Raw genomic sequence first — 23,121 nt, forward strand, 5'->3', positions numbered from 1 at the left:
TGACTGAAGCTCTCCTCAAGTTTGCAATGAGCCCAGAAATAGCAGAATACTTCCCAGCTGGCTTGAAGAAGGAGGGACATCACCACTAAAGTAGCGGGTGCTGCTGAGTTGCCGTGGGATGCCCTTTCAGAAGCAAGAATTTGTTTTAGGTTCTTTAGTCACTGTGTGACCAGGGTCCTGTCTTCTCTGCTCCTCATCGACTTTGGGCTATAAGGACCCATAGAGGGCATCAGCTCCAAAGCTCTCATTGTACAGTACGACAATAGCTGCGTCCCAAGCAACTTGTCCAAGGAACAGGTGGAAGAGGCAAGATTCAAGCCCGGGTCTTTGGATCCCAAATCCAGTGTACATATCACTGTGCCACATGCCTCCTCAGTTTCCTTATCTGTCAAATGAGGGAATTGTAGCAGATGTGAGGTTCTTTTTTTTTTTTTTAAGCCCTTACCTTCCATCTTAGAATCAATATTCTATTGGTTCCAAGGCAGAAGAGTGGTAAGGGTGGGCAATGGGGGTCAAGTGACTTGCCCAGGGTCACACAGCTGGGAAGTGTCTGAGGCCAGATTTGAACCTAGGACCTCCTGACTCTAGGCCTGACTCTCAATCCACTGAGTCACCCAGCTACCCCCTAGATCTGAGGTTCTTAACCATTCTTGTGTCCCATACCTCTTCGACAGTCTGATGAGACCTGTGGTCCCCTTCCCAAAATAATTTTTTTAAAGTCTTACTTTTTGTCTTAGTATCAATCCCAAGACAATAGTGGCAAGAATAAGGCAATTGAGGTCAAGTGACTTATCCAGGATCAAATATTTAGAAAGTGTCTGAGACCTGATTTAAACTCAGGTCCTCCAGAGTCACATAGCTAGGAAGTGTCTGAGGCCTGATTTGAACCCAGGACCTCCCATCTCTAGACCTGTGCTACCCAGCTGCCTCCATATATAATACGATTTTGTTCAACTCTAAGGAAGCAATTATTTCATCTATACTTGTAACAATCTATAAAGCATTAAACATATAAGAATAATAATAGATAGTGGCATGAACCTTTCAATTTGAACTTCATCAAAAATATGAGAACTTTCATTTTAAAATAATAATGATAAATAAAATATAATAGCTATCATTTATAATGTAGTTGAATATTTGCAGAGCACTGAACATGTGTTATTTCATTGATCAACAACCCTAGGAAAAAGATGCCCCTTTTATGACCCATTTTACAGAAAAAGAAAATGAGGCTGAAGGGAGATAAACTAACTTACTCCAAATCACATAGCTGGTAAGTGTCTGAGGGAGTTTTTGAACTCTAGTCTCTCATGATGCATAGTGCTAAGGCCAAAGTACTTTTCCATTAAATCAACAGTTCTTAAAGTGTGGTCCAAGGGCCTCTGGTGGTCCTCCTGGATGGTATAATTGGTATAATTGGAGTTAGATTTCATTCATCAAGGAAGAATTCCCAAACATGATATAAGAGGCCAAGGGGAGATCATCTTTGGGTCACGTGAATGAGAGTGTGGTCGCCATATGCCTAGAGAAGGATGTGGTGTCTCCTCCATTATACTGTCATTTTCTTTTCTTTTTCAAGGTATTTCTGAGGTCAAAATTATTTCATAATAATACTAAGATGTTTTATTTATTTTCTAATATAGTAAATATTGGCAGGCAAAGCCTACATAAGCAAAAGCTCTTTGGGATGGGGGTGGGAGGCATCCTCAATAATTTTTAAGAATGTAAAAGGATCCGGACAAGAAAATGTTTGCAAACTGCTGCCCAAAGACTCAATAATATCTGAATTTTCCTTCAAGGCCTTATTCTAGGATTCAAGGCCTGACCTTAGCTTCAGGATCCACTACTCTAGATCCATCCAGTGCCATTTTTTCTTAGCCTCCAACTGGAGTGAGGGCTTGAGCACTTCACCTTAATTTCAACTGGCCTCTGGAAGCCTTCCTCCCTGCTCCCTGGGGGTGATGCCATCTGTCTTTTAGGGCCACTGATGGCCTAGGCCAGAGCTCCCCCACTTCAGAGATGGGACTCACTGAATATCATAAGATCTGGAAGAGGCCGAGATCATGGAGGCCAAGCCTTTTCCCAGATATTATCTCATCACAGTGGCTGAGGAGGCCAGTTGTGCAGGGCTTACTCCATTTAGAAGATGAAGAAACCAACAGAGTGAGGAAGTGACTTGGCCATAGTAACGCAACGAGTCAGCAAGCACGGAATAGAGGACAGGGCATCCCTGACCTCCACGTCAGGGCCAGGGCCAGGGCTGATTCATGTGTTGCCTCAAACATGTTAGCAAGCACAAGATCCTGTGACTGTAGCTCTAAGGCCCTCCGAGGCCACCCTGTCCTCTCCTCTGTTTTAGAGGTGATGAAACAGAAGGTCACAGAGGGGAAGGAGTTAGCCTGAGGTTGTTCCCAGCACAAAAGCTGAGATTCAAACCCAAGTTGTCCCTCAGACCCCAAGATCAGGGCTCTTGTCCCAAGCCCAAAATAGTTTCCAGGGACTGAGGAGAGCGTGATATAATTGGAGTTAGATTTCATTCATCAGGGAACACTTCCTGGGCAGGACATAGGTGGCCAAGGGGAGAGGGCCATGTGAATGGGAGTGTTGTTTGGCTATATCTAGAGATGGATGTTTTGTCTCCTCTATTTGAATGCCAGTTTCTTTCTTTTTTTTTTAAACACTTACTTTCTGTCTTAGAATCAATTCTTTTTTATTTTTTTTAAACCCTTACCTTCCATCTTGGAGTAAATACTGTGTATCAGCTCCAAGGCAGAAGAGTGGTAAGGGCTAGGCAATGGGGGTCAAGAGACCTGCCCAGGGTCATACAGGTAGGAAGTGTCTGAGGCCAGACTTGAACCTAGGACCTCTTGTCTCTAGGCCTAGCTCACAATCCACTGAGCTACCCAGCTGCCCCCTTAGTACCTTCTAAGACAGAAGAACAATGAGGGCTAAGCAATCAAGGTTAAGTGACTTGTCAGGAGTCTCAAAATTAGGAAGTATCCAAAGCCAGATTTGAACTCAGGTCCTCCCAACTCCAGGCCTGGTGCTACTAAGTGCCTCAGAATGTAAGTTTCTTGAAGGCAGAAATTCTGGTTTTTATCTTTGTATCTTCAGTGGCAAGCACAGTGCATGGCTCAAAAGAGGCACTTAAATTAAATGCTGAGTAATTGATTGATTGAAAGACTGGTGAGAAAAATGCAAATTGGAGTTGGGAGGCCTGAGTTCAAATCATAACTCTGATAAGTAAGGTGTGACCTTGATCAAGTCACTTACCTTCTCCTGCTCTTATCTCCTTTTTAAATAGATGGATGGATAGACAAATAGAGACAGTTAGGTAGAGATCAGTATAGAAAGAGGTAGATAGATAGATAGATAGATAGATAGATAGATAGATAGATAGATAGATAGATAGATAGATAGATAGGCACAATCAAATATAATGGGCTTCTCTACTAGCAGCAATGCAGTGACCCAGGGCATTTCTGAGGGACTTATGAGAAAGAACGCTACCCACATCCAGAGAAAGAACTGTGGGAGCAGAAACACAGAAGAAAAACAGCTGCTTGATCACATGGGTCAATGGGGATATGATTGGGGATGTAGATGCTAAGCGATCACCCTAGTGCAAATAGTAATAATATGGAAATAGGTCTTGATCAATGACACATGAAAAACCCAGTGGAATTGCACATTGGCTATGGGAGGGGGGTGAGAGGGGGAGGGAAAGAACATGAATCATGGAACCATAGAAAAAATTTTTAAATTAATTTAATTTTTAAAATTTCCTAATGAATTAAATAAAATTTAAAAAAGATAGATGGATGGATGGGTAAATGGATAGATGGAAAGATAGATGATAGATAGATAGATAGATAGATGGTTGGGTAAATAGAAAGATAGACGAGAGATGGATGGGTAGATGAATAGATGGAAAGATAGAGATAGATGATAGAAAGAAAGAAAGATAGACACAGACAGATAGATAGATAATAGAAGATAGATGGATATGTAGAGATTTAGATAGATTGAAAGGTATAGATAAATGATAGAGGTAGATGGAGATTTAGACGGAGATGGAGAGCTGATAGATAAATGATAGAGGTAGACGGAGAGAGATAAAGTAGTAGAATAGAGAGATTCAGGGGTCAGAGAGAGAGAGGGTAGTTGGGTAGGCAGATAGATCAAGCATTTAGCAGGGAGCAGGCATTTACCTGTAAAATGAGGGTGATCATGCTTGCAGGAACGTGCTTGACAATGTTTAAAACTGTAGACGTTTTTCATTTTCTTTATTATTGTTATCCCCAAAGGACTATAGCCAGTGGGGCCACAGCTTAGGGTCCAAGCTCTCTGCAGGAGTCAGGCACCATGCATGGGGAGTCTGCTTGTGTCCTCAGGATTCCGTGGAAGGAGGACACTGATGGGGATTTCTTTAGCCATGCTCATTTCAGCTTCTCTCTTAAGTGATGCTATTGTTTTCACAGGTGGAGTTAAGCTTGCTGCTGGCAGAGGATGCCTACGTCCAGGAGCCCAGGAATCACATCTCCCTGTAAGTCATCTCAGGTTTTCTAATCTGAGGCCAAGCTAAGGGATACACTGTCCTCTGGCCTGAGCAGGGGGAAAAGTGGAATTGAACTTTCTCCTTAGGGATTCTTTCTGCCCAGGCTAAGAGTTATGGCCATTATTGTTCCAAGCTCTTCCTAGTTACATTCCCCTCTACCCCAAAATCAGGGCCAGACAGTTAATGCCTTTCCCTAGCTGTCTCCATGTTTTGAAACTCCCTAAAACAAACTTCCAGAGCGTAGGGCTGCATGATGTCTTTAGGGGCAGCTAGATGGTTCAGGGGTTAAAGAATCAGGTATAGAGATGGAAGATTCTGGGTTCAAATCTGACTTCAGACATTTACTAGCTGTCCCTAGTCCATATGACCCTAGGCAAGTCACTTAACTCCAATTGCCTAGCTCTTACCTTGAAACCAATACTTAGTGGTAATTTTAAGATAGATGGGGAAGGAAGGAAGGAAGGAAGAAAGGAAGGGAGGGAGGGAGGGAGGAAGGGAGGGAGGGAAGGACAGAGGGAGGGAGGAAGATGGATGTCTTCATCAGGGTCTTCCAATAGTAAATTTGATTATTTTCTCCCCATTTCAAGCTATAGGACTCACCTCTTAGTGAGGAGGAAAAAGTGCTTACATATATGACAATTAATCACTGAACATTTATCAAACACCTACTATGTTCTCAGCACTAGACAGACTTGTGCCAGACAGGGAAGTTACATAAGACATATCTATGAAGGGTCAGAAGAGCATATGTATGTGAGAGAATAATTAGTTGTCAATGAGTTAAGAAGTATTTCTTAAGGACTTAATATATGCTGGGGCTTTGCTAAACACTAGACCAATCTACAAGGGGCTGGAAGGCCAGCATGTAAGAGGACACACCTCTAAGAGGCAAGGTAGCTACATGCAAATAATAGCACAGGCAACTGGCAATCCATCAAGAAACTTTTATTCTTCCCCTTCTATGTGTCAGGCACTGTGTTAGGCACAAGACAGACCAATGAGGTAGAGGTAGCACATGTGTGTGATTGCATACACCTTTGGGGGACATGTGTGTAAGAGGATAAGCATCTGTGATAAGGAAGCCCTTGGCTCTCATCTTTTTCCCATATGTTCTTCTTCTTTTTTTTTTTTTACCTTTATTTTCTGTCTTTGAATCAATACTGTGTATTGTACTCGCCCAGGGTCACGCAGCTAGGAATTGTCTGAGGCCAGGTTTGCTGTTCTCTGTTTTAGTCAAACTAGACTATTCCTGCTTTCTGTTCCTTTGTACCCCTAAGCAAACAGTTCCACAGGGCTAGAATGCCCTCTTCCAGTCTCTTTACATCTTTTTTTTTTTTTTAAGTTGCTCAGTTATTTATTTTAATTTTTAGAAAAATGTTTTCCATGGTTACATGATTCATGTTCTTACTCTCTCCCCTTCCCCCGCCCCCCCACCATTTTCACCGGTTTCTTCATGTGTCATTGATCAAGACCTATTTCCATATTATTGATAGTTGTACTAGGGTGGTCGTTTAGAGTTTACTTCCCAAATCATGTCTGCATCAACCCATGTGTTCAAGCAGTTGTTTTTCTTCTGTGTTTCCACTTCTGTAGTTCTTCCTCTGAATGTGGATAATGTTCTTTTCCACAAATCCCTCAAAGCTGTCCTGGGTCACTGCATTGCTGCTAGTAGAGAAGTCCGTTACATTCGATTTTACCACAGTGTATCAGCCTCTGTGTACAATGTTCTCTTGGCTCTGCTCCTTTCACTCTGCATCAGTTCTTGAAGGTCATTCCAGTTCACATGGAATTCCTCCAGTTCATTATTACTTTGAGCACAATAGTAATCCATCACCAGATACCACAACTTGTTTAGCCATTCCTCTCATTTTCCTTTTTTCATTTTCAATTTTTTGCCACCACAAGGAATGTGGCTATAAATATTTTTATACAAGTCTTTTTCCTTATTATGTCTTTGGGGTACAAACCCAGCAGTGGTATGGCTGGATCAAAAGGCAGACAATCTTTTAAAGCCCTTTGAGCATGATTCCAAATTGTCATCTAGAATGGTTGGATCAATTCACAACTCCACCAGCCATGCATTAATGTCCCAATTTCACCACATCCCTTCCAACATTCATTACTCTCCCCTGCTGTCATTTTAGCCAGTCTGCTAGGTGTGAGTTGCTAGAGTTGTTTTGATTTTCATTTCTCTAATTATTAGAGATTTAGAACACTTTCTCATGTGCTTATTGATAGTTTTGATTTCTTTATCTGAAAATTGCCTATTCATCAGTCTCTTTACAGCTTGAAAGTATTCCCCTTCCTTGAGGCTCAACTCAGCTGCTTCTTCCTTACTGAAGCCAGTGCTGATTTCCCTAGCTAGAAGTTATCTCTTCTTCTTCAAGTTTTCTGAGTCCTTTGTCTGTATCTCTCCTTTGTCCTCACCCTACGCAATCAGTAAATCCACAAGCATTTAGTAAGCTCCTACTATGTGCCAGGCATTATGCTATGCTTGGAACACAAAGGCAAAAGGGAAATAGTTCCTACCCTCGAGGAGTTTCCAATCTAGCCCAAGGAGATAGCATGTACATATATACATATAAGTAGATAAAAAAGAAATAGATACAAAATTGTATATAAGTGAGATAGATACAAAACATACAAAGTGACTTGAGGGGAAGGCACCAGCAACAGGGGAGATCAGGAAAGGTTACACATAGAAGTAGGTCCTTGAGATAAGCCATTGAAATAAACTAAGAATTCTAAAAGGCAGCAATAAGGAGAGAAAACATTCCAAAAGTGGGAGACAGCTGATGCAAAAGCTAGGAGATGGGAAAGTTGTCATGTGTGAGAAACAGAAAAAAAGTCCAATTTTACTGGACCAGGAATATTTTTTTTTAATTTTGAATATTTTCTCATAGTTACATATTTCATGTTCTTTTCGGCTCCCCAACCCCCCTAAACCCACTTAGCCGACACAATTCCACTGGATTTTACATGTATCATTGATCAAGACCCAATTCCATATTATTGATAGTTGGACTAGAGTTATTGTTTGGTGTCTACATCCTCAATAATATCCCCATTAGCCCACGTGTTCAAGCAGTTGTTTTTCCTCTGTGTTTCTCCTCCCACAGTTCTTCCTCTGAATGTGGCTAGTTTTCTTTCTCATAAGTCCCTCAGCCTTGCTCTGGATCCTTGCATTACTGCTAGCAGAGAAGTCCGTGATGTTCGATTGTACCACAGTGTATCAGTCTCTGTGTACAATGTTCTCTTGGATCTTCTCCTTTCACTCTGCATCAATTCCTGGAGGTCATTCCAGTTCACATAGAATTCCTCCAGTTCTTCATTCCTTTGAGCACAATAGTATTCCATCACCAATAGATACCACAATTTGTTCAACCATTCCCCAATCGAAGGACATTCTCTCATTTTCCAATTTTTTGCAACCACAAAGAGCACGGCTATAAATATTTTTGTACAAGTCTTTTTCCTTATTATCTCTTTGGGGTATAAACCAAGCATTGCTGTGGCTGTACCAGGAATAATTTGTAATCTAGCTAACCTTATCTGCACGCATGTCCTATCACTGCCTCTCCTATCACTGCCTCTCCATCCTCTACCCCAGGGAGTAATAATGCTAAAGCTCACATGTCTAGATCTATAGAGGAGACTGATAGGACCCATCACCCTCTCTACCTCTCCATGTTCCTGCTTGCCCATCCCACCCACACACAGGATGATTCGCCCTATGCTTTCTTCCCAGCGACATCTAGAGGGTTAGAGTATAAGTATTGCCCCATTTTACAGATGAGGAAAACAAGGTTCAGCAATCACACTATGAGGAGAGTCAGGGTTGGAAGGACAATAGCCAAGATCCTCTGACCTCAATGATGCCCAGAGCTTCAGAATGACATCTATTTTCAGAATGACATTATTTTCACTAAACTTTGGTTTCCTTTGTATTTTATTTTATACTTTGAATAGGTCCATATGCTCCAGCAGGATGCCAGAGGGGATCCTGGCACCCATAAGGAGGTTAGGACAGAGTTGCCTAGAGTAATCAGAATTGAAATGTCCCCCCTAATCACATGACCAATGTAGATCCGAGGTGGCACTTGAAACCAAGTCTTCCTGGCTTGGAACTCAGCAGAGATCTCTAACCAGTAAACTAGGATTTTCTCTCCAACGCTGATATTAGCATCACATTTTTCAGGTGATTTTGCTTGTATTGCTTTATTGCTAATTGTTGATAATGTTCCCAAGGAGGGAAAAGCAAATCTGGAAATAGAATTTTGTATGTGCACAGCAGTGAGGTGGCTCAGTGGATAGGGTGCTAGACTTGGAATCAGGAAGACACTTCCTAACTATGTGACCCTGGGCAAAACACTTAACTGTTGTTTGCCTCCGTTTCCCCATCTGCAAAATGAGTTTAATACCAGTACCTCCCACTGCAAATCAAATGAGATGCTATTTATAAAGTATATTCAAAGCCTTATAACACTATGTAAATGTTATTATTTTTATTATTATAATCAATTTCAGATTACCTGATCTTCAGCATTGTGACAAGGATGCCATGGCAGGGTACCGAGAGAGAGATGTTATTGAGAACCTGGATTGTGATTCTGCCCCCATGCTAATGACTGTGTCCTTTCCTCTCCCTTGGTCTAAGCTTCCTCTTCTGTAAAATGAAAGAGGTGTTTGTTAAGGTGATTGCTTCCCAGTTGAAATCCCAGGCTCCCATGGAGCTGAGTGTTGCTGGTTCATGTGCCACGCTCTCCTCTTCCAAGCCAGCTGCCTCATTCCTTCTCCCATGCTTGCTCCTTAATAAAGAATTGTCTGGCTCTCTCTCAAGCTTGATTGTAACAGCACCCATCCTCTTCATCCCCGCAGAGTCCTTCAGACATGAAGCCTCCGACGTCCCCCAGCCCAGAAGAACAAGAGGCAGGGACCAGGCTGTGACCCATGGGCGTAAGTTCAATCCATCCACGAGGAAGCCTTTATTGGGTGTCATTAATGAGTCAGGCACTGGGCTGAGGGATGGGCAAACAAGTACAAAGAATGAAATAGTCTCTGCTCTCAGAGGGCTTCTATTCTATCAGAGGAGGCAACATATGTGGGTAGAAATCTCTATAGACGACACATAAAGAGAATCTACACAACAGGAGTCCAACATTCTTAAATATGTGGCAATATGGGGATTTGGGGGGATCAGAAAAGGTGGTGCTGGAGCAGAGCCCTAAAAAAGGGGGAGGGAATTTTGTAAGATAGAGGTGAGAAGAGGGCATTCCAGGTATAGGACTGTCAGGGCAAAGGCCTGGGGGGCAGAGATGGGAGGTGACCTCTTCTGTAAGGAATAGAGGGAAGATCAGTTGGGCTAGGGCACAGAATGCAAAAAAGTGGGGGAGGGGGGGTAATGTCCAATGAGGCAGAAGAGAAAATGAAAGGTAATCCCCAGCTGGTCAGTGAATCACTCACTGTGGGACACAGTAGGTTGCTGTCTTCCTTCCCCACCCATATGCCTTGCCCTCATCACGCCCTGTCACTTGTGCCTCATGGGGGCAAGTCCACACCCATGGGACTGCCATGTGCTCTATTGACTAGAACAAGCCTCCAAATTCTGTGAAAACAAGATTCCCAATTTGGCCAATCCTAAGACTCACCCCAGCTCTACTCCATCTTAGTTGTATGATCTTGGTCAAGTCCTTTCAAATGTCTGTTTCCTTCATCTAAATAACAAGGAGAATGGACTATACAGTCCCTTGTGTGCCTACAGTCTAGAACCTTGGATCCTAGGGTTCCATGGAGGGTCCAGGAGTCTAGGGCTGGAGTTAGGAGTGGGCAGGAAGGTAAAGTTATCATCTTGACAAGGTAGCTCCAGGTTCTGTAGGACTTTAAGGTTGGCAAAGCACTCTCCCTACATTCTCTCAACAACTCTGTGGGGCAAGTGCTAATATCCCCATTTTTCAGGAACGGGGACTAAGGGATTTGATTTGGCCAAGATCTTACAGCCAATAAATGTTTTATGCAGCAGTAAACCCTTGTGAGGAAGCTAGGTGGCTCAGTGGATAAAGAGCCAAGCCAGAGACAGAGGGTCCTGAATTCAAATCTGGCCTCAGACACTTCCTAGCAGTGTGACCATGGATAAGTCACTTAACCCCCATTACCTAGCCCTCACTACTCTTCTGCCTTGGAAATGATACTTAATATTGATCTAAGACAGAAGGTAAGGGCTTCATACACATCAATTAGTTAATTTTTATAAAAGAAGTGAACCCTGGAGGCTCCACCTTGAACCAGTGGTTGGGAAGGAAGACAGTGTGGTAGCTGTCATTTGTCCCCAATTCTTCCAGCCTTGAGCCTGGGAGCATCCAGCAATGGGTGAGTCACTAATGTTAAAGCCAGTGGGAGCTGGGAGGGAGGAAAGTACTTTGGCAGGAGGAGGCAGACAACCAAGGATTTCCTATTGTATTTGTGAGGGTTGGGGAGGATGGTGGTTTATAAAAACAAAGTCATAACTCACAGACTCTTTTAAAGATGCTACAATGATTTCTTTTTCCTTCCCCCCCACCCCCTTTTCTCTCTGATGTGTGTTTGTTTTTGTGTCTATGTATGTATGTCGTGTCTATGTCCCTGAATGTATTTGTGTATATGTGTGGTGCATGGCTCTTTGTGTGTGCTGTGCATGGTGTGTGTGTATCTGTGGCATGTGTGACATGTGATAAGTGTGTGTTGTGTGTGATGTGTTAACACTTATGTGCTATACATTTCTTTGGTGTGATATGTGTGGGGGTGCCTGGTTCTATGTGTGTATTGTACGTGTGTGTATGATATGTGTGGTGGAATGTCTGCATGGGATCTGTGTGTGATGTATTTGTGTATGTCTGGGTGGGGTGTCTTGCTCTGTGTCTGTGGAATACATGTGTGCATGTGTGTTTGCCTGTGTACATTGTGTATCCTACAATTCCAGAAGAGTGTGACGTTCTTGTCCAAGGCCACCAGTTCCCAACACCAATCCAAAGGGAAGGGACCCAAAGGGACCAGCCCTCACCATTCAGTGTTACTTGGCTCATCCTGCGGGAAAGAGCTACACCAATGACATGAGCTGGACTGTCCTGCATTTGTGAAGGCTTGCAAACATTCAAAAGACAGACATGTCATGAGCTGCCTCCTGACTCTGAGGGTGCTGCTGTCACCGGAAACAAGATGGCCAGACTCAAATTGTTAACAAAGCTCACAAGGAAACTCTTTGGACTCACAGTTCTGGGCTATTGCCGGGCATTGAAGTAGCTTCACCAGTGGGAACTTTTTTTGACTCTCATGCATTTTTTAGTTCAATAGTAGCCAGCAACACTTCAGTAAAAGATCCTCTGGAACCATCTCTGGCTTCCCTCTTCTTCTCCAATGTAGGCAGAGCCAGGGCATGTGGGCCATTTGTAAATGAAGCCTGGTCCATCCTTCCCCAAGTAGCATCATCCCCAGCCTCTGGTAAGGCCATGGATCCTGAGCAAAGTGTCAAGAGTGCACAGACATCGGAGGGCAGTCCCAGAAAGCGGCTTCCCAAAGGAGAAGCCATTCAAGTCAGTGGCCCCTCCACAGCTCCAGCCCCGGCTCCAGCCTCAGCTCCATCCCTGGTTCCAGCCCCGGCTCCAGCCCCATTCCAGGGCAGCTCTACTTCCTCCTCAGCCACCCCCCTCCATGAGCTCCTGTCCCAGCCACAGCATTTTACAGGGCCTCCGCTAGTTCTGAGAGAGGGGACTCAGGAGAAAACTGGACACCAGAAGCCCCCGAAGAGATCTACTGTTGAAGGCCCACCCCACCTCCCCCAGCTCCCTCAACACCCTCTGTCACCAGCATTTATGTCGCCCGGCAAGCCCGAGCACCTCCTGGAGGGGCCCACATGGCAGCTAGTGGAGCCGATAAGGCCAGGCCCCTCTGGGTCTTTTGTGTCTCCGGGGCTCCATTCTCAGAGCCAGCTCCTCCCTGCCCACCCGACCATCATCCCTCCCGAGGAACTGCAGTCCATCCCCAAAGTCTACATCCCACGTGCCTCCCACATCTCTATGAAGCAGGCTGAGGAACCACCGAAGAAGGAGAAGAAGCCCCAGAAGCCCGGCAAGTACATCTGTCAGTATTGCAGTCGTCCCTGTGCCAAGCCCAGCGTGCTCCAGAAGCACATTCGCTCTCACACGGGCGAGCGGCCCTACCCCTGTATCCCTTGTGGCTTCTCCTTTAAAACCAAAAGCAATCTGTACAAACACAGGAAGTCCCACGCACACCGGATCAAGGCAGGGCTGGCTTCGGGAATCGGCGCCGAGATGTACCCCCCCGGGCTGGAGATGGAAAGGATCGGTGGCGAGGACTTTGAGGAGCCCACGGAAGGAGAAAGCACCGACTCAGAGGAGGAGACGGGGGCTGCGTCCAGCCACCCAGGCGACCTGTCCCCTAGACAAAAGCACACCCTCCTGGGCAGCAGCCTCTACGGCGCAGGCAGCCACGGTCCTGGCCACGACCGCTGTTCCTCGTCTCATTCGGGCACATCCCAGTCGCTGGAGGAGAGCTCCCAGTTTGCGGAGCCTTTGTCATCGTCGTCGGAGCATTCTATGAGCCATAAAGCAGAGGACACCCATACCATCAAGCAGAAACTCGCCCTGAGGCTCAGCGAGAGGAAGAAGGTGATGGACGAACAGGCCTTCTTGAGCCCCGGGAGCAAAGGGAGCACTGAGTCTGGCTACTTCTCTCGCTCAGAGAGTGCCGAGCAGCAGATCAGCCCACCCAATACCAATGCCAAGTCCTATGCTGAGATCATCTTTGGCAAGTGTGGACGAATCGGACAGCGGACGGCGATGCTGACGGCCGCCGCCACCCAGCCGCTCCTGCCCCTGTCTGCTGAGGACAAACCCAGCCTGGGCCCGATTTCCGTGCCTCGAACACAGGTCATCGAACACATCACGAAGCTGATCACGATTAACGAAGCAGTTGTGGACACGAGCGAAATAGATAGTGTCAAGCCCAGGAGGAGCTCTCTGTCCCGGCGGAGCAGCATCGAGTCCCCCAAGTCTGGGATCTTCCGAGACCCGTTTCAACTGGACCCATCCAAAACTCTGCTCTCCCATGGTGAGAAAGGCAAGCCGGAACAATCACTACTCTCCCTCCAGCAGCTGCCCCCCAGCTCCACTGAGCCTGCGCCCCTCCTGAGGAGCCACTCCATGCCTTCTGCCACCTGCACCATCAGCTCTCCGCACACCTTCCGAGGGAGCTACTCCTTCGATGACCACATCAGTGAGTCGGACACCCTGAGCCGCAGCCAAGTCTTTACGTCCCACCCCCGCACGTTGAAACGCCAGCCAGCCTTCGAGCTCCCTTTGGGAGGGGAATATAGCTCAGAGGACATCGGGCTAGGCCCTAAGGACACGGCCTCCAAACCCGCGGAAGAAAAAGAAGCCAAGGAAAGCGAACTCACCAAAAAGTCCCGGAAAGGCTCCAAAGCAAAAGGGATCACCTTTGAGTGTAACATATGTGGGGCTCGGTACAAAAAACGGGATAATTACGAGGCCCATAAAAAGTACTATTGCTCAGAACTTCAGCTCACCAAGCCTGCTTCCACGGGTCCCCATCCGTCCTCAGAAGTTGACAAGAACCAAGGGGAGTCCGAGCCGTGGTCTCAGATGATGCACTATAAATTGGGGACCAGTTTAGAATTGACACCACTGAGAAAAAGACGGAAAGAAAAGAGCCTCGGGGATGACGAAGACACCCCCTCCTTTGAGTCGACCAAAAGTCACTCCTCTGTGGGGCCTGGGAGCCAGTTCACCAACCCGGCACCCTCAGAAGCTTCTTTGAACCTCCCCCAGGAGCCCATCAAGCCACCAGCAGAGCCAGCTCCATCGGTGCCACCCTTGGAGGGGACCATGGCCTTCCACCCAAGGACTCCCAAACCAGCTGCAGGTTCTGAGTCTGGGAAGGAGAGAAGAAAAATCTCCACAGAAATTTCCGTCATCCAGCACACCAGCTCCTTTGAAAAACCTGACCCTCCCGAGCAGCTGAGCCACCAGGAAGGAGAGGACAAGGCTTTGTCCCAATTCCCATCACAGCCAGCAGTCACTCCGCACGGCCGCTATCCCCACTCCCTGCAGCCAAGATTGGTCCGCCAGCCCAACATCCAGGTTCCTGAGATCCTGGTGACCGAGGAGCCCGATCGGCCAGACACTGAACCTGAGCCCCCACCGAAAGAACCTGAAAAGACTGAGGAATTTCAGTGGCCTCAGCGGAGCCAAACACTTGCCCAGCTTCCCGCGGAGAAGCTGCCCCCCAAGAAGAAGAGACTGCGGCTGGCAGAGATGGCCCAGTCCTCAGGGGAATCCAGTTTTGAGTCAGTCTCCCTGACCCGAAGCCCTAGTCTGGAAAGCAGCATATCCCACGCTTCAAGCCACTCGGCCTCCTTCGAAAGGGAAGACCACGGGAAGACAGAGGCTCCCGGTCCCTCCTCTGAAACCCATTCCAAGTCTTTTGGCAGCCACATGTTGACTGTGCCGAGCTACCCTCACCACTCCAGAGAAATGCGGAGGTCAGCCTCTGAGCAGTCGCCCAACATATCGCATCCTTCTCAAATATCTGAGACTCGCAGCAAGTCTTTCGACTATGGGAGTTTGTCTTTGGCTCCACCTCCCACGCCGGGCATCCCCACCTCATCGGCCCCACCAGAAAGAAGAAAATGCTTCTTGGTGAGACAGGCTTCCCTGAGTCGGCATCCAGAACACGAACTGGCGGAAACGGAGGAGCCGCTACCTTCCTCCAGCAAATCTTGCCCCAAAAGTTTGCTTCATCAGCCTTCTTCTTCCTCCATCTCCTCAGCCTCTACCACGTCCTCTGCCTCCTCCACGTCCTCCTCCTCTTCCCATGGTGGGTACCTCAGTGGTAAGAGCCAGCAGAAGGACAGTCCCCAGCTGGTGTCCAGCCCGCCTTACACGGAAGCCCTCCAAGTGTTCCACCCACCCATTCCCCAGCTCTCCCTGCATGAAAAACCATACCTGCCCCCTCCGGTCTCTCTTTTCTCTTTTCAGCACTTCCTCCAGCAGCCAGGACAGTCCTCAGAGTTGTTCTCCACTCCGGCTATGCCAGAGATTTTCTCTGCCCCATACTCCATGCCCCCACTTCCCCCCTCCTTATTTCAGACTCCACCAATTCCGCTCCAGCAAGCTGTCCTTCATCCAGGCCAGCTTCACATGCCCCACCAGCTCATACCTCATCCGGCTGACCTTCCCTTTCGTCAGCATCCTTCATTTCTCCCCATGCCCTATCCCAACTCCTCCTCGCTCTCTTCAGGCTTCTTCCTGCCCCTGCAGTCTCAATTTGCCCTTCATCTACCTGGGGAGACCGGCACCCATCTGCCCCCGGTGAAATCCAGCCTGTCACCTCTCACGGGGCCCTCTGGCCTCTCCCCTAGCACAGAATATGGCACCGATGTCCGGTTGCATCCAGTGACCCGTGCCGCCAGCCCTCCAGTATCGACATCAGCCCCACAGCTGGCCATTCCTTCCTGCCCAGATCCCGCGGTGTCTCTGGTTGTTCCCGTCCGAATCCAGACCCACATGCCTTCCTATGGCAGCGTGATGTATACGACCCTTTCTCAGATCTTAGTGACTCAGTCCCAGTGCAGCCCATCCTCCCTCGTGCTCCCCAAGTTTGATGACTATCAGGCCAAAGGGACTTCGGTCTGTGGAGTGGAAGCACCTGGGGTGGGTCTCGAGCTGGCCCAGATCAGCGAGGAACAAAGAAGGGGGTTCCCGACACCATACCTGAGGGTACCTCTGCCATTAGCAGAGAGGAAGGGTTCTTCTCTGACCTCAGAAAGCATCTTGGGCTTGGAAGGAAGCCCATCCACTGTGGGAGGCAGCAAACGTGTGCTCTCACCTGCCGGCAGCCTAGAACTCACCATGGAGACCCAGCAGCAGAAAAGAGTAAAGGAAGAGGAAGGCTCCAAGGCCGATGAGAAGCTAGAACTGCTCAGGCCAGCCGGTACTATCCTTGCTGGTGCTGAAGGCGGGAAGAGGCAAGAGAGAGCCCAGTTCGGGGGCCCCAGCCATGGCCGAGGGGAGGAAGAGACGCTCCCTAGCTCATCCTTGACTCAGCCCCATCCCAAGGACAGCCCTCCCTCTCAGTACTCGGGGCTGCCTCATTCGGGAGCCCCAGGCCTGGAAGCATCAAAACAACCTCCTGGAAAGCCACCCCGAAGGCAGTCACCACTGCAGGCAGTGAAGAAAGAAGACTCCAAGGACCTGTCCGACCATCCACCGAAGACTCCTCCCACCTCCTCCTCCACTTCTCCCAGGACAGCAAAATCCCGGGAAGGTACAGACACCAAGAAGGTACTACAGTTCCCCAGCCTCCATACGACCACTAATGTCAGTTGGTGCTATTTAAACTACATTAAGCCAAATCCCGTCCAGCAGGCAGACAGGAGGTCCTCTGTTTATGCTGGTTGGTGTATAAGTCTATACAACCCCAACCTGCCTGGGGTGTCCACTAAAGCAGCTCTGTCCCTCCTGAGGTCCAAGCAGAAGGTCAGCAAGGAGATCTACACCATGGCCATGGCTCCACATCCCGAGACAGGAAGGCTTGTCCCGTCCAGCTCCCGAAAGCCCCGAATGACAGAGGTAAGAACCGCCATGATCATTTCTATCATCTCTAAGCAGCCTAGTAATTCTTTGGAGACTGATCTTTCCTAAGGGGCTCAGGTTGGGAAAAGGAATAGAAAAGAACATCAAAACTTGTAAGGATCAGTAGAGACCATCAGGCCCACTCCCTGCATTTTAGAGATGGAGATCCTGGGGATCTAGGGAAGGGATGGATCTTGCCAAAGGTCATTGCATGGTTATAGGCAACAGAGCTGGGTCTTCTTAATCCATTCTGGGATTGTTCTGACTCTACAAAGATGGGATCTAAAGGACAAAGACTCACAGACTCATGTAGTTAGAAGGGATCTTAAACATCCCTTAGTTTAGCATGTCTTTCCCCCAACTCCAGGTCCCATGAAGCATGAATCCGAGTCTCCACTGTGAATTTTCTCTCTTGATAGGGTAGCCTTGGTTACCATATAAAGGGGTTTTATGCTGTTTTGTTGTGCCGATATATACATAAGTCCTAGCAAAGTTGGCTGTTAAGTGGCTTTCCATAAAAGAAACACTGTTCCCCTATTGACTTCCAGAATAAAATTAGAGATATATTGGGGACAGGGGGTGGATGGTACGGGAGACAGGATATGACTCCCCCAGCAGACTAAGCTGGAAAGTTTGGCTAATGGGACGACGTTGTAGCAGTTTCAAAATTCTTAGCGCTTTGCTGAATCCAAGATCGTGCCCTGTCTCTTTTCTTCCCTCATCCCCCACCCATTACCAACTCCACTTTGCCCCACCTCTCCCCTAGGATCAGTGAAGTATTTTCTATTCCCAGAAACTCTTAACCTTCATCCGCCGTCGCTTCTGGAATTTGGTTCTCCTCCTAATAGAGCTGGCCTCTGTTTTCTTAGGTGGGGCCACCAGCTGACACGTGGTGTAACTCCAGCCTGAGAATTCTTTAACAGTGAGGCTTCAGGTTCTGGAAAATGAACTCATTTCCTACTTTACAAATTCTGTGTGCTCCGAGCTCTGTTGCTTGAGTTAGCTTCCATTTCTCACTCTTGTTTGGCTTTGCTCCGGAAAGTGATGAGATTGCTGTAAGGCATGAGGCCATGCTGACTCGGCTTTTGTTCCTCACCGAGTAAATAGGGAACTACTTACTGCTTGAGGAAAGCAGCCATGTTTGGGTGGATGGAGGTCCTTCCTCCTATTCCTCCTTCTTTAAATTGTTGTTAGAAGAAAAGAAAAAAAAAGGGGAACCTCAAAAGCTACTAAGTTCAGCTTTTCCCCAAGGCAGAGAGAAATTCCTGACCCTGAGTTTCAATCCTAACTCTGTTATTTACTAGCTATGTGACATTAGGCAAGGAATTAGACCTCTCTGAACCTGTTTCCCTCTCCTATAAATGTCAGGGCTAAATTTGATGCCTCTAAAGTTCCTTCTAGGTCAGAACTTATAATCCTGTGATTCCTCCATTGCAAATCAGAGTGATGGATCCTAATGAGGGAAAGGAGAGAGGGAAAGAGGAAACAAGTATTTTATTAACTGCCTACTATGTGCCAGTGCTAGGTCTGAAGTCAGGAGGACCTGAGTTCAAATCTGGCCTCAGACACTTACTAGCTTCGGGACCCTGGGCAAGTCACTTAACCCTGTTTGCCTCAGTTTTCTCATCTGTCAAATGAACTAGAGAAGGATATGGCAAACTACTCTAGTATCTTTGCCAAGATAACCCCAAAAAGGGGTCACGAAGGATCTTAAAAGATTGAACAACAGTAACAATAGTATATGCAAAGCACATACTAAGTGCTTTTAAAATTGTATCTCCTATAATCCCCTTGGGAGATAGGTATTATTGTTTCCCCTATTTTACAGTTGAAGAAACCGAGGCAAACAGTTTAAGCGGTTAGCCCAAGGACACACAGGCAGTAAACAAAGGAGGTAGGATTTAAATCTAGACCCTTGACTCTAGAACCCATGCCATTATGCCCCAGTTTCACTGTGCCATGGACATAGCTGTATTTAGCACTCTACTCTCAGTGCTATATGCTTACTGAACGTACTTTGTTTAAGACCCTTACCCCGACAATAGAGACTTAGGGGAAATATGACTGCAGGCGGTGGGCTCTGTTGCTAACTGGTTGGCCACCAGGATGCCCTTGTCACCCTGCAGGACTAACTCCTGAGGGCCAGCCTGTTCACTTTTCCTGGCAAAGTTACAAAGTGGAATTGTTGCATTTTGCCAACATGGGCTATTCCCTAGTTGCTTTTGTACCAATGGAAAACTAAGAGGCCAAAAGCTAATTGAAGAAAATTGAGCAAGAAAGAGCTAATTTAGTCCTATTTGATTTGACCAAAGCCCGTTCAAATAAATATTATTTTTCCCAAGATGAACTATCGCGTACAGGATTTCTTTGGGAACTTTACCTTTCAATCCTGCCAAATCCTAATCCATTTTTTTTGATCGACCAGATTGTCCAATGCCAAAAATGTTTCTGGTGAGCAGAGCCAGGACTTAAGGTAGCCCAGATTGGGGACTGCCTTAAACACAACATTCATGGAGAATGCAATGAAAGACTTTTAAAAAATGACTTTTTTTTTTTAAACCCTAACCTTCTATCTTTAGAATCAGTTATAAGAGAGAAGATGGGCAAGGGTTAGGCAACTGTGGATTAAGTGACTTGCCCAGGGTCACACAACTAGGAAGTATCTGAGACCTCAGATTTGAACCCAGGTCCTTGTGATTCCGGGCCTGGCACTCTATACACTGTACTACCCAGCTACCCTAAAAACCTGACTTCAATAAATGTATAAGTACTTACTTTACTTTAAAGATCTGTTTATTTTGAAAAGCATATATTATTTCTCCTCCCCATTTTCCTTTTCCCCTGTCCATTATCATAATAAATAATTTTATATACAGTAATAATAATGAATAATAAATATAAATAATAAATCAATAAAACTCTTCTAATATATATGCTTAGTCCAGCAGACCAAATTTATGCATTGGTCATATCTCAAAATGCAGGCTTTGTTCTTCATTCTAAGTCTCTCTCCTCTCTGGCAGGGGATGAGTGGCATGTTTGATCTTTGCTTCTCAGAACTCAAAGTTTCTCAGGGTTTCTTCAAGTCTTTCAAAGTGGTTTTTCTTTGTGATGTTATTGTCATAACCTCACTCTGAGTCAGTGTTTCAGTGGGGTCTTCCCAGTTCCCTCAGAAATTGTTCATTTCGTCATTTCTTATGGTGCAATAGTAGTCCATTACTTTTATATACCACGTTCTTTTAGCCATTTCCCAATAGATGGGTAGCCTTTTGGTTTCCACTTTTTAGCACCTACAAAAAAAGCTACTATTAATATGTCTGCACATATGATTTTTTTACCCTGTTTTCTTTGGTCTCTTTGAGGCACAGACCGTGTAGTGATATTGTTGTGTTGAAGTCCCTAAGACTTTTGGAGTATAGTTCCAAAATACTTTTCCAAATGGTTAGACTTGTCACAGCTCTACCAACAAAGTACTAGTAGTGTACCTGGTTTCCCACAACCCCTCCAACATTTATCATTTTCTTCTTTTATCATTTTTTGCCAATGTAATTGTTGTGGGATAGAATCTCAGAGTTACTTTAATTTGCATTTCCCAAATGATTAGAGAAAAAAATGCACTTATTTTTAATAGATGAAGAAAACTCTGTGTCCTATACATTGGAGTTTATGTTGTGATAAGTCAATTTGCCCTATGACACAAGCAAAATAATCTCTAATGTGAAATAACTCAGGGCAGTGCAATGTCAAACCTGCCTGGAGACAGAGAAATATGTTGCCCTGATCCTACTGACCAAGGACTAATGCTCCTACCAGCCCCAGCCCTAGCTCAGACTCCCCATACGGGAACTATTCAAAGACAAGCTCTTCTCTTTCTGTTTTTCTGCAAGTATCTCCTTCCTTTTGCTAAGATATTTGGAAGATGAGGCCTCATTGACAGACAACACCATCACGAGGAATTCACAAGATAGCATCATCGCATGGTTCCTATGCCCCTGTGGCTGGGCCATTCATTGCAATCCATTTTTAATAAAGTCTGAGGCCACAGACTTGGAGAATATGGAAAACTTCTTGGCTTTGATTGTGATGAAACCAGATGCATGTGTATTTTTTTTTTTTAATTTTAAACCCTTAACTTCTGTGTATTGACTTATAGGTGGAAGATTGGTAAGGGTAGGCAATGGGGGTCAAGTGACTTGCCCAGGGTCATACAGCTGGGCATGTGTATCTTAAAAGCTATAGCCAGGAGGACTTTTAAGTTATAAACCAGGCAAGAAAGCCACCATCTCTTTCCCATTGCCCATTTGTCTTATCACAGGTATGACTAATTATAAAATTTAGGGAGACAGAAACTCTCTAATTCTTTTTTTTTAACCCTTACTTCCTTGGTAACAACTCTAAAGGTTGTTAGCCCCAGCAAGGGCTGGGAAAACAGGGTTAAATGACTTGCTAAGGTCACACAGCTAGGAATTGTCTGAGGTCCTCCCAACTCCATGCTTGGTGCTTTATCCACTAGGCACCTACCTGCCTTTCTAATCCTTTTAATACGCCCCCTTTCTCTTTGATCTCTCTTCTGGTGGTTGGTTTCAGGAGAGGTCTCATTCCCTCACTCTTCTGGTTGTTCCTTTCCCGAGTCCTCCAGTTTGTAAACTGTTCCCATTCCTACCCAGAAGCAGATACGGTCCTTCCTGTGTGTTCTGACCAGGGCAGGGGGCACTTCCCTCTTTCTGGAGTCCATTCATCTAATAAGACAGCCCAAGACTGCATTAAAAGAGACGTAGCATCCAGAATTGCAGAAGTGATGGTCCCATTGCCCTAGAATCTTAAGGCATGCCACATTCTATATGCCTAGACCATCAATTGAAGGAAATAGGGTGTTTAGCCAGAGAAGAAAGGATGAAGTAGAGAAATAATATCTATCCTCAAGTATTTGTCACATGAAAAAGGGACTGGATTTGTCTTTCTCAGATTCCTCCAAGGCAGAATTAGGAACAGTGGGTAGGAACTGCATTGTTGCCAGCTTGGGACTAACACGAGGCAAAACTTTCATACAAGAAGAGCTATCCCAAAGTAGGCTACCCAAGAAGATAGTGAGCTTCCTGTCACTGGAGTTCTTCAAGTAGAAGGTAGATGACCACTTATTGGTAATGGTATAGAGAGTATTCCTTTTCACAGGCAGGAGGTAGACAAGATGAATAATTCTTGGATCCTTTCCACTTCTGAGATTCAGTGTTTTTATGGCTAACTTCCTGATGGCATTTTGTCCTTGTCTTTTTTTCTTTTCTTTCATTTCCCTTCTCACTTTATTTTTCCATTTTTCTTTTCTCCTTTTCCTCTTCTTTTTCTTCTCCTTCTCTTCCTTTTTTTTTTTTTTTTTAACATTTATTAATAATCATTTTTAACATGATTACATGTTTCATGCTCCTATTTTCCCCTTCACCCCCCACACTCCCCCCACCCATGGCCGACGCACTTTTCCACTGGTTTTGTCATGTGTCCTTGATCAAGACCAATTTCCCAATTGTTGGTGGTTGCATTGGTGTGGTAGTTTCGAGTCCACACCCTCAATCATGTCCGCCCCGACCCATGCGTTCAAGCAGTTGCTTTTCTTATATGTTTCCTCTCCTGCAGTCCTTCCTCTGAATGTGGGTAGCATTCTTTACCATAAATCCCTCAGAATTGTCCTGGGTCATTGCACTGCTGCTGGTACAGAGGTCCATTACATTCAATTTTACCACAGTATATCAGTCTCTGTGTACAATGTTCTTTTGGCTCTGCTCCTTTCGCTCTGCATCAGATCCCGGAGGTCTCTCCAGTTCGCCTGGAACTCCTCCAGTTTATTATTCCTTTTAGCACAATAGTATTCCATCACCCGCATATACCACAGTTTGTTCAGCCATTCCCCAATTGAAGGACATA

General features: G+C 45.9%; 1 protein-coding gene across 1 annotated transcript in view; it reads left to right on the forward strand.

Moving 5' to 3' along the window:
- The first annotated feature begins 12,042 nt into the window (after positions 1 to 12,042).
- Positions 12,043 to 23,121, forward strand: part of HIVEP3 (HIVEP zinc finger 3) — an 81,880-nt gene continuing 70,801 nt past the window's right edge. Inside the window, exons 1-2 of the mRNA XM_044668764.1 lie at positions 12,043 to 12,156; positions 12,211 to 17,245. Coding sequence (XP_044524699.1) covers positions 12,043 to 12,156; positions 12,211 to 17,245 — 5,149 coding nt within the window. The remainder of the gene's footprint in view (positions 12,157 to 12,210; positions 17,246 to 23,121) is intronic.

Source organism: Gracilinanus agilis, chromosome 3 (assembly GCF_016433145.1).
Source record: "Gracilinanus agilis isolate LMUSP501 chromosome 3, AgileGrace, whole genome shotgun sequence".
NCBI lineage: Eukaryota > Metazoa > Chordata > Mammalia > Didelphimorphia > Didelphidae > Gracilinanus > Gracilinanus agilis.